The 14,506-nt window shown below is 38.5% G+C and overlaps 1 protein-coding gene across 7 annotated transcripts in view; it reads left to right on the top strand.

The window, feature by feature from the left end:
• Positions 1 to 5,857, top strand: part of LOC132905256 (homeobox protein extradenticle) — a 119,889-nt gene extending 114,032 nt beyond the window's left edge. For 4 of the 7 annotated variants that reach the window (XM_060956393.1, XM_060956399.1, XM_060956394.1 and 1 more), the window contains one exon: positions 2,175 to 5,857. In XM_060956393.1, the coding sequence (XP_060812376.1) occupies positions 2,175 to 2,309 (135 nt within the window). In that variant the 3' untranslated portion in view covers positions 2,310 to 5,857. Of the gene's footprint in view, positions 1 to 16 lie in introns of all 7 variants that reach the window. The other 3 variants (XM_060956397.1, XM_060956395.1, XM_060956398.1) reach the window with 3 other exon arrangements.
• Positions 5,858 to 14,506: the final 8,649 nt, after the last annotated feature.

The raw sequence follows: 14,506 nt of genomic DNA, 5'->3' as shown, positions 1-14,506 counted from the left end.
TCTGTTGTGTTCACAGTGACGCGCCGTGCCAACGAAAAATCCAATTGCGATCGTAGATTCGTCATCGAGCTCGACGTGTGCTGGCTTTGCGCGAACGCGTGAATCCGCTTGCGTTTCACGAGAGATTGGAGGAATGCGTGAAGTATGTCTGAGAGAGATTCGCGAACGATGTTCGAGATTAGAAATCGACCAGCCGTTCAGGATGTATCGTCCTTCGTTGCAACAAGCACAGGTCTCTTTCCCTTGAACGGTCGAAACGACGAGTTTCGAAAAGAGACAGACGAAATTTCGAACAAACTGATTCGCATAGAATCGAGACATCGACTCGTAGATAGTGCAATATACTCATAATTATTATATAAATACATTTATACGCGTTCTTTCTTTTCTTTTTTTTTTTTTTTTTTTTTCTGTTGATATTATTCCTGGCGCTTGATTCTTCGAGCCTTTCTCACGTATCGTGTCGTTTTTGTCGTCTCGCTCGAAGCCGGGAACCGACGATCAACGTATCAACTGGAAACGAGATATTTTTCAAGCGACGAATTTTTATCGAACTTTGTTCGTTCGTTGTTCTGCCTGAGACGTTTTCACAGCGACGTTCTCGCCTTCGAGCGTTCGTTTCTAGATTTAGACTTTGCCGAATGTGCAATAAAACTTGTGTAGCAGGCCTTCTTTGAGCGAGAAAAGCACGAGGTAGCTCGTTTATAGGTAGGTTACTGAATTGGTGGCAGCAAGTAGTAAATTAATCCGAGCCAATCGTATCGGTGGAACACGGTCGATCAAAGAACGAACGTTTCGTCGCGCCTTTTACTTTTTATTTCGCCAACGGTTCGCTGTATTTGACCGATAACGATGGTTCCGAAGGGATTAACGAATCGATGTTTGAAACCAGGCAGCTTATGATATCCCAGAAATACGGAGAAGTAGACTGCAAGCATATCGTAAACGCGTATCGTCGCGTTACTTTCGAAACGAATCGTCCCCTGGCAGTTTTTCGTGCGCGATCAACCACGCCTGTTTGTTGCGCATAATAGCACGAGATCAGGCGAACGAGTACGATCTCTGTCCGTGCTACAGCTACTTATAGACTATCTGTGCTATGCAGATACATCCTCGAAGAACGCACCATGCGGTTTCTTGTCGCTCTCGTATGGCTTTCGATACTTAATCCTACAATTAGAATATCTTCTACAGAGTTTCGCATCGCACTGCAATGTATTCGTTACATATACACGTACACGTTTAAGAATACACGACACACATACGCTGACTTACAAAGTGATATACAAAGAATTACGCAGATCAGAGAATTCTTTACGGATGGATAATTCCTCGAGAGACATCTTCGTGGCATGCATGGCTGCATGTAGAATTACAGTTTATACGTTTATACTGGTCTTACACAGTAGTACGTGTGTGCGTTTATCATTACTTCTACATATTCTATTATTATTTTTTTGTTGTTGTTTTTTCTTTTTTTTTTTTTTTGTTTTTGCGGGACGATTGGCTGGGGTTTTCTGGGTGAATAGATAAAAGGCGAAAGGAGATGAGAGAGCGTGAAAGAGGGCGGATGTCAAAGATTTCATATTTAGTTCATTTGCAGAGTTATACATTTTTCGCGTAGATAGTAGAATAGGCGCCGGTTTGTTGCATTGGCAAATTAGAGTGAAAGGATTTCCTAGTTTTGCTGTTTGTTCCTTTGTTCGCAATCATCATCTCGATCATTAGAATCTTTCGTGTTATGTAGCAAATCCTTTCGTGCTCGTAACGGGAGTCGAACGTATTCTTTTTATGAAAATAAATAAATAAATAAATAAGTAAATAAATAAGAAAGGAAGGAAAAGAGAAAAGACAGTTGTTTAAAAAAAAAAAAAATAAATAGAAAAAAATGGAAAGAAAAAAAGAAGGACGTTGCGAAGCAAGAAGATAAATATCGATATCCTGATACGAGCAGCCAATTCAAATAGCCCGCGCTTTCGTAAAATTCCATATAATTTGTATATCATGGTTATTCGAGAAACGTCTGTCTGTGCTGACAAAAAAATGCGTAAAGTTGTGAAACGAAGGCGATGCTTAGTGACCAATGACACGCAATTTTGTCGCCACCTGCAGGGAATAAAGACAGAGAGCTAAAAATCAATTCAAAAAAAAAAAAATCGAAAAAAATGACGCAGGGAAAGGCACTGGCGGGGGGGCCTGGCGCGGCCGGATGGATGCAACAACGCGAGGCTGTGCCGGAATTTCCGCCACTCCACGATTCAGCGGATTCTGATTCCGACCGAGAAAATGAAAAACGACCGCGCGTCTAAAATTACTTTTGGGATGAGCGACCTAGCACGGTAACGAAACTAATAAAACAAAATACATGCAAAAAAGAGCAGCAACAAAATTGAGAGAGAAAAATAGAGAAAAAAGCATAGAGTAGTAGAGTGTATGTCAGAGAAAGAGGAAAAAAAAAAAGAGCAGACGTACCGCTACCGGACAACCAGGAACCACGTCGTCACCCACTACCGACACGCACACGCTCTCGTCGGCACACAGCCACATACACCAACATACGTATACACATTTGCGATAACGCGCACCTCCGAGCCACACACAAGGAAATAATGTTCGTTGGTGTTCCTACGATTAATAATAACATTAGTTTCCGGTTTTGAAACATTTTTCTCTTTTTCCGTCAAGAGTGAAGGCCGAACGCAGCGAAGGATGCGACGATATTAATTAGTCTATCGCGAATTAATCCGTAGTACACTTTTAGCAATTTCTCGAGATAAATACGACCATGAGAGAATGTTAGTTATTCGATGATTCGCGCATCGAACAGGAACAATTTCATACGCGCGTTCGCATCTTCTTTGCTTCTGGCCCTTCGATCTTGATAATCTTAATCTTGCCTTATCGAGTGACTGTGCACGGGCATCCACGTCACCCATTTACAAAGGATTTAAAGAGCGAAACGTGTAAGAGGAATTAAAAAAGAAAAGGCGGGTAGAAAGAAAGAAAGAAAGAGAGAGAGAAAGCGAGAGAGCGAGAGCGAAAGAGAGAGTGAGAAAGAGAGTGCGCGAGTATGAGAGAGTGGAAAGGACGGCGAACGATAAGAATCCGTAGGGCAATGTGCTCTTAAGAAACGTAGGTTCGCTTCTATTAAGACAATACAGCAGCGTACAGGCGCCTAGCTAAGGAGAGAGAGGGAGAGAGCGTATACAATCAACTAATTGTTTTATTTTTTACGTATGCCACATACACGCATACGTAGATGGACGTAGCTTGTACAGATATTTTTATTCTTTACGATCGCCCCTATCCCGATACTCTACGATTGATCGGACGATTTGATTTTAAATATTTAACATTGTCTTTGTAATCATTTTTATCCTCATGTTATGTATATCCCCACTATAATACGTAGCGTAATTTTTTGCTGGGTAAGGATTTAAGGGAATAATATTTTGGACGTATATGAAGAAATATATATATATCGTTTCTTTTCTTTTTTCTTATTCTTCATTTCTCGACGAGACAGACATTCATAGAAATTTGTGATCCGTCGTGAAGCAACTTCCAGCCAGATTTTCGATGTAATTTCTTTTAAATCTAATCCCAGCAGTATCCCGAGTATCGTGTAATGCTAGCGAATGTTTCTTACGTTCGATTATGGTTTAAGTTCCGAGTCTTAAGTTTAGCTTCGAATTATACTTTTATAGCGATACATTGACGATGTTTACGTGCTGATTTGTTCGATTTCGTTCGAATGCGAGGACACCATTTGCTGTTTCTGTCCCAAGAAACAGATCACGATAATTGTAATAGATTTTCAGCATTATTATTTATTTACTGAAATTTGAGTACGCGCATGTGTTTCATAGGTATATAAGAAAACGATTTGTCGGTGTCCTCGCTGTACAAAGCTTAGTATCATCGTATACTTTGTTACATTGAAAAATTGTGTGCATGATTGTACCTATGAGCGAACCGAAAAACTCGATTCGTTTTCTACGTTTGTTTTTCCTTATTTTTCTGTAAAACAACGATTCAGCACGAGATCTTATTAAAATTTGTTTCCTTTATCTCTTTTGTTCTGTTTCGTTGATTTCAACAGCCGACACACGTACAGAGACACAGGTGTCGAATCCAGAATTCGAACTCCGCCATTTGATCGGTAATCGCGAAGCGCCAAACTTTCGGCCACCAAACTTCTCGACCAAACTTGTTCATTCGGCTTCGATCACGCAACTTTTTGCAAATCAAAGTATATTTTCTAACGAAGCAAAACGTCGTCGTTTACATGGTTGCTAATCGGCTAATCGGCTAATCGCCTAATCCGTCGAAGCGTAGAGAAACGAATCGAAGTCGGATTTTTATCGATACTACTGCGCTTCTTCCGGTCGAACGGAAATGTTGTAAGTTTTGAAATCGGCGCGAGAAAACGCGATTTAACTGGATTCGACATTTAAAATATACGATTGCGCCTGTCTATCCTTAGTTGGTCGTACGTACGTAGGTACATATGTATTGTGTATACGTATACATGTGTATAAAAATATATATTCTATACTTTCGTATCTGTATAACTTCGTATGTCACGATTACGATGGTAAATTCCTACGATAAACTGGGCAGAAACGTAAAGATTGCGTTCCGACCAAGTTTCCCTTCGACCGTATGCGTGCATGAATCTGAATAGTCGCCGGAAAAAGATATTTCGGATAAATTATAGTTGGCGCAATAGCGTCACAAATCGTCTTCGTCGCATTATTTCCTCGATTGTTTCAAAAAGTGGACACGATCGGGTGTTTACTGACGCTCGAGTTAACTTAGCGACTAAAAAAACGAATCGCGAGAAATCGTCGATAGTGCTTTTTCACGCGACTGTGTGATCACGCTCGCGTACACGGCCGGTACTGTTTGCTTTCAGGAGCTGTCGCCTTGAAATACTTAGAGGAATCGCAAGAAGATGCGCGAAACAGACAATTACGAGAATGAAATTAAGATGTAGAAACGCATATGTATAAGATGTATCGTGAAAATGCTCGCGCAATCCGATCACCTCACTATCTGTGATCCGAGGCTCGTCGTTAACACGGCGAGTAATACGAACTAAAAATCGATATTAAGCTATTAATGTTATGTAATACAGATTCTCTAAGCGAGAAGCGTTCACGTTCCTAAGCGACGCGCAGAAAGAAAGTCGCACCAGAATTCGACGAACGAACGATACGTTGTCGAGCTTTGGTTTACGATCGAAAGCTAACGAACAACACACCACCGCGATACGAGAAGTTCACCTAACATTCGCAATACACGTCATAGGATTAAGCAAAAGGGTTGGTTGTTTGTGCTTGCGAAAGAGAGAAGCGGCCAGAAACGGCAGATACCCGTTCCTAGTCGGTTTATTGTCCTTTACCTTTCTCACTTCTTCGACTTGTATGACAACTGCTTCTTCCTCCTTCTTTTCTTCCACTCCATCGTTTCCTCTTTTTGTTCCACGCTGTTTTGCGAAGATCAAGCGTGAACGCTTCTATGCATCGACGCCACCTTTCTCCCTCTCAGCGAGACTCATCGAGTGAAGATGGTCGAAATGAAAAGACAGTGAACGGAAAAGGGATGAAAATATAGAAACGTGATGAGCAAGCAGATAAAAAAGTACGATCGGGAAACAGAATAGAAACGAAGCAATGGTCCCGCGACACAACACTAATGTATACGATTTTTCAACATGAAAATATTATATATTGTAGCTATACATATAGAGGTATATAAAAGAGAATAGTCCATAGGCAAAAATGTAATAGCTAAGTACATCATTGTAACGACGATGCTAATTAGTAAAACGAGATTTATTTTATTATTATCATGGTCGCTGTTGTTTATTATTATTAATATTATGATAATTATTATTATTACTATTATTATTGCTATTATTATTATTCTTATTATTATTAATCATCACTACTACTACTAACACTTACTACTACTACTACTACTACTACTACTGCTACTACTACTACTACTGCTACTGCTACTGCTACTACTACTACTACTACTACTACTACTACTACTACTACTACTACTACTACTACTACTACTACTACTACTACTACCACCACTACCACCACCACCACTACTACTACTACTACCACTACTGCTGCTGCTGCTACTACTACTACTACGACTAATCCTGCTACTACTACTATGACTACCCTTACTTCTAATAGTATTATTAATACGACTGTTCCTGCTGCTGATACTACTACTACGGCTGAGATGAATGACAGTGGTAAAACTAATACAACTACTATTACAATTATTCCTGCTTTTGCTACTAATTTTCGGACTACTCCTACTACTATTGTTACTACTGCTACTAAGATTGCTCCTGCTGTTGCTACTACTAGTATTACGACTGATAATAATCTCAATACTGCTTGTATTACTTCGACTGTTCCTGCTACTGCTACTGTTATTAATACTACTACTACTACTACTACTAATAGGACTGCTTCTGGTGCTATTGTTGCTGATATTATTACTACTACAACTAATGTTTGTGAAAGTGCTATTGTTAGTACTACTACCATTACTACTGTTACCCCTAACACTAGCACTGTTGCGCCTATGCCTAATGTTTCTACTACTCCTGACTCCGTTGCTTTTGATGATGATGTTGACGCAGCCGCTTGCAGCTGCTGCTGCGCTTGCTGCAGCTGCAACTGCTGCAACTACCACTGCTAATACTACTATTACTACCACTACTACTACTACTACTACTACTACGACTGCTGCTGCTACTACTATTACTACTACTACTATCACCACCACTACTACTACATCTACTGCTATTACTATTACTATTACTATTACTATCGCCGTTATTATTATTATTACTAATATTATTGATATTTGTGATCTTCGCATTGTGGCGATCGCGTTCCAATTTTATTATTAGGTTCATGGATTATTATTATTATTATTATTATTATTATTATTATTATTATTATTATTATTATTATTACTATTACTATTATTATTATTACTATTATTATTATTATTATTATTATTATTATTATTATTATTATTATTATTATTATTATTATTCTTGAAATTTATTATTATGCCCAAAACGCGTTGGACGTACCTTTTGAAGACAGAAGAAAGTCGATCAACAGCTAGATAATTTTTATGGATTTATTAACTATTGATTGTCGTGATGAATTGCGGCCCGACGATTTATTACTTAGCACGTAGGAAAGAAGAAAAAAGATATCCATTTATTGTATAAACGAAGATGAGGCGAAGATGAGAATTACGAGTATCCTGCAGAAGATTAGGTGGTTAAATTCTGTTGTTAAATAATATGTCGCTGGTGAAACTATAGACTGAAGATCGAACATTGAGAAATATTCCCCTTTAATTTATATTCTTTTCTACTCCTAACGCGATTCGTCAATTTGCTATTTATTTATTTATTAAAATTATATATATATATATTAAAATTTAGACTCTATTACTTACTTTGTTTACTCAAAAAAACTCACAGACCAGACAGTTGTAAGAAAAAAGGAAATTTCGTGTCTTCGTCTCAAAAGTCAATCTTCAGCCAATTTTTTCACCAACCATGCGACCAGTACAAGTGCGTTTGGCACAGCTAGTATACGACAAAAGAGCGCCTGAAGTTCGCCGCGAGACCGGCTTCAAGCGTTCCTTATAAGCTCTACCTAACATTTAATAAAACGAAATGAAAACGAGTCACGAATACGAGATCGATAAGACGAAGTAAAAAAAAAAAAAAAAAAAAAAAAGAATAAGAAATAACGTTTAACATTTATGGATACACGATATAAGATACTATATATTCATATTCCCCGCTCCCCCTCCGCTCGATCCTTTCGTTCAATCGTCTAACTTTCGTTCAAGATAACCAGAGAAAGAAAAGGTCATCTGTAAACTTTACCGAACCGCACGCCGACGCTGGTTATTGTTGCATTTATGTTTCTCGTTGTCGGATGAAATTTCAACTTTTACTTTCCTTTCGAAGCACTTTCGAACAGAATCGTTTTTCTATTAATAAAAGGCGAAGAAATCTCGACCATTTTAATAGCGAATCTTCAATTTTACAAAGCTACTAAAATCTCGTGATATGAAAATTTTAAACATCGCGCTTTTTCGAAACTGATATTCCTCCTTTTTCTTTTCCCGCCAGCTTTCTTAAATACACTCGGAAAATAAATAAATATTTTGAAAAGTTTCAAAAACGGAAAGCAAGTTGAAATCTCGTCTCGACGTGTACAACAGTATACCACAGAAATCATTGTATCGATTAAAATCATGGTAAACATAATAAAACGCTCAAAAGTAATATCGGTTCGATTTGTACGACTGTTTCACGTTATTCGTATAAAGTATTACCTTTTATATACTCTTTTAGTTCCTTAACGCTTTCGATTATCACGAGTTCCCTACGTTTTTTTTTTTTTTTTTGTATATTATTTGTGTCAACTTCTCTAGTTGAGAAAAGTGTTTGTTTACGGGGGAATCGATTAGGGTTGAATGAAATACAAATGGAGTAAAAATTTATATTTGGAAGGTTACAAGTATATACTACTTAGTTCTCATAAAAAATAAACATTTTTACTAAGCGAAAGCTGCAGGTTCGGAAGGTATATTGTGGTTTCCATGCGTTCATCTTTATATTTCGTATAAAAGAATTTCACGAGGCGTTTGGTGCTGCCATCTGTCGAGCCTGTGATAATATACAAGAAGATGATCGAGAAAAACAATTCAATGCGCCCTCTCTGAAGTACCTGCGCTAGCTTCGAAACATCGGAAACACAGAGATCGCGTATCTGTTAAAAGTGGAAAAACTTTGAAAATTTTAATTAGCCTTCGTAATGTCTTAAGCTTAAGTGAAAAACACGAGTATCTTGAAATATTTTAACACATTATTTTATTGGTTTTTTCCTTAAAAAAAGAATGAACTTGAAATTGGTTGTTGGGTTGTTGGATTCTGGCGCGTAATGATTGGGCATTTCGAAGCGACGATACATACTAATTTGCAAATTGAACTAGCTATGTATATATATATATATATATATATATGTATAATATTTATATATATATATTTGTATACATACATACATATATATATATATATATGTATATATATGTATATGTATAAGGTAGATATCTTTTTCCTCGTTTACTGCATAATACATAAGTAATAATGCATGTTTATGTCTTCGTTTTCATTCTTCCTCTTGCGCTCGCTTTCTTTCTTTGCATTTTCACTCGCACATTCATGCTCGACACCGGTCGTTTTCGCAATTTCAAAGAATAATCGAGTTTATCCTTTCGTTAGTTTTCTCTTTTTTGTTTCCACATGTTTCTTCCTTGTTTCTTTCTAACATACGAGAGTTCCTCACTGGCAGATACGTTCACACACATATAGAATACTTATTTTTCATTTAAAGAAGAGAAACGATACAAACGAACGTTCGCGTCACGACGAACACGCGAAACTGATGCGTGTTTCTTTTAAACTACGAGAATAAGTTGTTCATCAGTCGTGAACGGTAAGAACGAATGCGCTTCTTAACGAGTTACGTGTCAGCTCGATTTTTTTCATCGATAAAAATGGGTCGTTTCGATCGTGAGAAAAAGAAATCGTTGCCGATCGACAAACATCGGTGATACCGCATCTTCGTTTTGGCTAATCGTCGCCCGTGTTCTCGACGCGACGTGAACGGTGCGCGCGAACAATGAAATACGTATAAAGGTACGATCCACACTCGACTGCATTCTCTGAGAAAAACGAGTCTACCTTTGCGTTTTCACATATGCATGCATCTATGTATATACATATATGTGTGTGTATACATATGCATATATATATATACATATATATATATACTTATACATATACACACACACACACACACGCGCGCGCGCATATGTGCATATGTATATATGTATAAGTAATATACAGTAAGTTTACAATAACGCAGAGATTGGCAGGATATTGCGCGAACGAGATATACCCGCGAGATTGTAAGAATATCAAAGAAAGAAGTGAATTTCGATGCTCGCGCGCGCGCGCACGTGCGTCAACACGAATGTAGTACATCGAGGTAGATTAAACTATACATATATACATATACATATATATATATATATACATATATATGCATGTATTTATATATATATATATTTTTTTATATTATCATATATGAACATGTTTTTTATCGATCGTCGGTAATAATTTCGCGCAGAATCATCCGCCAATCGTCCGCCATTCACACAACCGGCAGCAACAATTACCGCGTTATATCGCTATATACCCTTTTGAAGTCAATTTATTCAAAGTTGAAGCGTCCAATGGTTTTTTCTTTTTTCTTTTTTTTTTTTACTTATTTTCTCTCCTCTTTTACATAACGTCTGTTTTTTATAACAATGGTACACGCGACTATTAAACGTTTACAGATTTCGTACTCTGTCGCTCGAGCTCGCTAGATTCTTCTCATCTCGCGTATATTCTTGCTCTTTCATTTGCACGCAGGCACACACGCACGCACTCTCGATCGTTCGTTCGTTCGTTCGTTCGTTCGTTCTGTCGTTTGTTGAAAGCAGGCACCGGCTGTCACGCAGCCTGTCATTCATTGCCAGGTTTTCGTCGCTACGTACGCTCTCGACTCTCACGCACTCATTTTTTTCATAGACGCATTCGAGATTCATTGCGCGCCGCATTATACACAGCCAGCCATTGTTCGCTTCGCTTTCCGTATCAATTTCTTCTCGATTCGTTCTCCCTTCTCTCTCTTGTTCGAGTTTTCTCCCATGTTGCTCTCTTTCTCTCTCTCTCTCTCTTTCACAGTCACATCCTTTTTGATTTCTTACGTGCGTTCAACACCGAGTCGATACGCTATTGTTCGCCAGCGACGTTGACGCGAAATATAAAGGATGAAGGTTCGCGACGTAGAACGGACGAACGATGGATGGACAAGCGTGGATCGAACGAACGTGCAAGAGGAATAAATATAGTATTTCGATTTTCGTAATTCGATGTTTTCCGTGAAGTACATCGTTCGCGAACAACAGCGTACAGTAAGTTTTCTTTACGAGCGATATTGGAACCGGTCGCGTTCGCGTTTCCAAACGTTTACACGGAAACGGTTGCTTCGTACACGGATCAACGTCGATTCGGAAGAAAATTACGGTTGATCGACAAACAGGTTGGAATACGCTACTCTATCTTTGAATCGACGAAAATCGAGAGGTGTTGGCGACGAGGTTCGTATGGAAAATTCATCGATGGGATACGGATGTCGTCGAAAGAAAGGAAACGCCACTCGTGACCGGCCGTGTATCCGTCGCGTGTTCGTCGTGACGTTCGACCAGAAGATACGACTGTTCGAATTTCTTCCGTTATAATCTCCGCTCCTTTGTTTTGTTTTTTCTTTTTTTTTTCTTTTTTGTTCGCTCGCATATCCTAGTTTTGTGAACGTGTAATATTAAGGCAACTCTTGTTACTATTTAATGATTTATAGCGATTTTTCCCCTTTTCTATCGCTCTTTCTTTTACTACCGTTCACTCTCCTCCTGGATATTCCGAAAGGATACCAGCCTTTGTCTTGACACGAGCTACGCAAAGCTTTCTCTCTCTCTCTCTCTCGCTCTCGCTCTCTCTCTCGCTCTCGAAAATACATTTACGCTCTTTTCTGTACATAGTATGTTTATTATATTCTCGTGACGCGAAACCGTCTAGTCGAGCGACATCTGGATACAAAGTTTTAGCGAAATAAGGTCGACGAAGAAACGCGATACTGCGACGGTCGCGCGATCGTTTAACCCTTTGAGAGGAAATCGGAGTGTCGAGATGCTTAGCAGCGATTACTACAGCGAAGAAACGAGGTTTAAATCGAGAAACGACCAGCTTTCTTTTTTGTCATTTTCTTTCCTACTATATGCTACGAGTATGGCGTTGGCGAAACAATCCCTGTGCTTCTCAAAGAGTCAAAAATCGGAAGGGTCGATCGCTCGACTCGACGGAGCGGACGTTGGTCCGCGCCACGCTGATTCGATTCGCAGCGCGAAACCGATGCTAGAAAATGTGTCGGCCGATGAGACCCGAACAAATATATCGACATGCACGTACATCCGTCGCGTTAAATGGTCGCTCGATTCGTTCGAACCGTTTGGGCTGCAAAAGGCGCCTGCTGATCAGACGAAGATTCAGACTCGGATCGACATCAATGTTCTCTTCTTAAACCGTTCAAATATATTTATACGTCTATTTTATACATAGAGAAATCGGTGTGTAATAGTGTATCGACGAGATTTCGATTATTTGCAAAAGTATGAAACTCTACGGAGCTCATCGGCTCGTCCAACAGCCGAGAGGTCTAGTGACGAACTTTTATTTCTTTTATCTTTTCTTTCTCGTAATTATTTATTATCAACGGCGGGTGGGGGGCATTTAGTATCGATATACGTTTTCATCATTCGTTCGTACTCGCTTAGTATGTATATATTTATACATATATACGTATCCATGTACCTATGTATAAGTATACACGTGTAAAATGCTTATACGCGTTATCTTTTACGTGTACATATTTATACATGTATATTGTTTATATGTATATGTATGTATATACATACGTATATATATATATATATATATATATATATACACAACACACACCCACACACACACACGCATAATATGCATAGATAAGTAGAAAAACTCTTAATCGTAATATTTATGTGTTATCTCGTTCGACGCCCTCCTATCATCGTCGTTTATTATATTCTTTGTTCGCTTAGCGTTATTACAAACAAACACAAATAACGAAATCATATATAGATTCTCTGGTTTTCACGATCGATCAAATAAACGATGCTTCCAAGCGTCTGCCGCCTGGAAACCGATGCAAATACACAATCCGATCGCGAATTCACGTTACTCTGTATAGTTTCTTTAATCGCTAACGCGGTTTCTACGAACGAGCCGAGAAGTGTCTTCGCGTCTCACGTTTATTACAAGTTGAGCCCGAACGAGATCACGGGCCTCCTATATTCCGTAACGCGCAACGTGTTCGCGTGTCTGACGCCCATTCAACGGTTGTCTTTAGTCTTTCCCTTTTCACCAGTGTCCATCTCAAAAATTGATAATTTGTCCGATTTTAACGTCTACATCCGAATAGTCCATCGTTCTTCCGTAAAACGTTCAATTGCCATTTTCGAGATCCCCGTTTTCAAGACGTTCCGTCGTCTTTCCTCTCCGCACAAATGTATCACAAATGTATCAATGCGAGACAGGGATCGAGAAAGTCGTTACAAATATCGTTTTCAAGCATCGTGACACAATATTATCAACGTTATCGTTATTACTATGTTATTATCATTATTAACCGTTCATTAACCTAGCTTGTATCGTGGTTATGTATATGTATGTATGTGTGTGTATATTTATACTTATTATGTATATTTATACGTACAATATTGAATTAAAACTAACCCCCACACACATACACACACGTACGTACATATGTGTTCGTGCTCCTGTCTGTAGTATATATTTATAGCTCAATTTATACTTATATTCATATTTTATTTATATTTATATTTATTTGTTTGTCGTTTACACTAAGTCATCGTTAAAAGCTTGGTCATATGCTTTGCCTTTACGATGCTAAAGAGTTTTGTAAGTTTTAAGATTTCGACTTGTATCGCTTACGCGCGCGCGGAAGTTGATCTTATTTTTCGTTTTTTCTTTCTCTCTCTCTCTCTCTCTTCATCTCTTTCGCTCTCTCTCTCTCTCTCTCTCTCTCTCTCTCCCTCTGTACTCGATAGTCGATCTTTTTAGCACTTCTTTCATCTCCTCGCACGCCGTTCCCTTTCTTTCGCAAGCTTCCATTCATTCGCTCAGATACTCTACCTTTCGTTCGTTACACTTCCTCACGCTTTCTTACTCGACATTGGTACAAACGCATTTTGGGGTTAGAAAATTGTTTATCGACGCAACGCCATCGTCGATCTGGCTAAATTCTTTGGTTTTATCACAGAAAAACAGTTTTAATAATATTCCATTTATTTCACTCGCGCGTATTGGGATACGTTTTCTAACACTTTCGTATCCGTGAAGCATGCAAACATGAAATTCAATGCTTCTTTGATAACTTGCTACAACGTATAAGTTAGAAAATAAAAGTAGGCTTCCATAAGGTATAACGAAAATGAAATATTTAATATTTATAATTGAGCAAATAAATATAAAAACAAAGGTGACAGATAAAGAAAAGTAAAGCGCAATTTTTTGAACGCAATAAATAAAGTAAGAAGAAAAGAAAGGGGGGACAAACATCTTCTTCGATAAGAAAAACGAAAGCGGAAGTGTTAGAACGATCTTCCATTTCGTTCCTTATTTCGAGAAGTGTAAACGTTGGCATGCCCGAGTATCCGAAATTCCCACGCATTCGTCCGTTTCTTCTCTTTTCCTTTTTATTAT

The sequence above is a fragment of the Bombus pascuorum genome, chromosome 3 (assembly GCF_905332965.1).
Source record: "Bombus pascuorum chromosome 3, iyBomPasc1.1, whole genome shotgun sequence".
In the NCBI taxonomy this organism is placed as follows: domain Eukaryota; kingdom Metazoa; phylum Arthropoda; class Insecta; order Hymenoptera; family Apidae; genus Bombus; species Bombus pascuorum.
The sequence above is the reverse complement of the archived record's forward strand: the minus strand, read 5'-3'. Positions and strand labels throughout refer to the sequence as shown.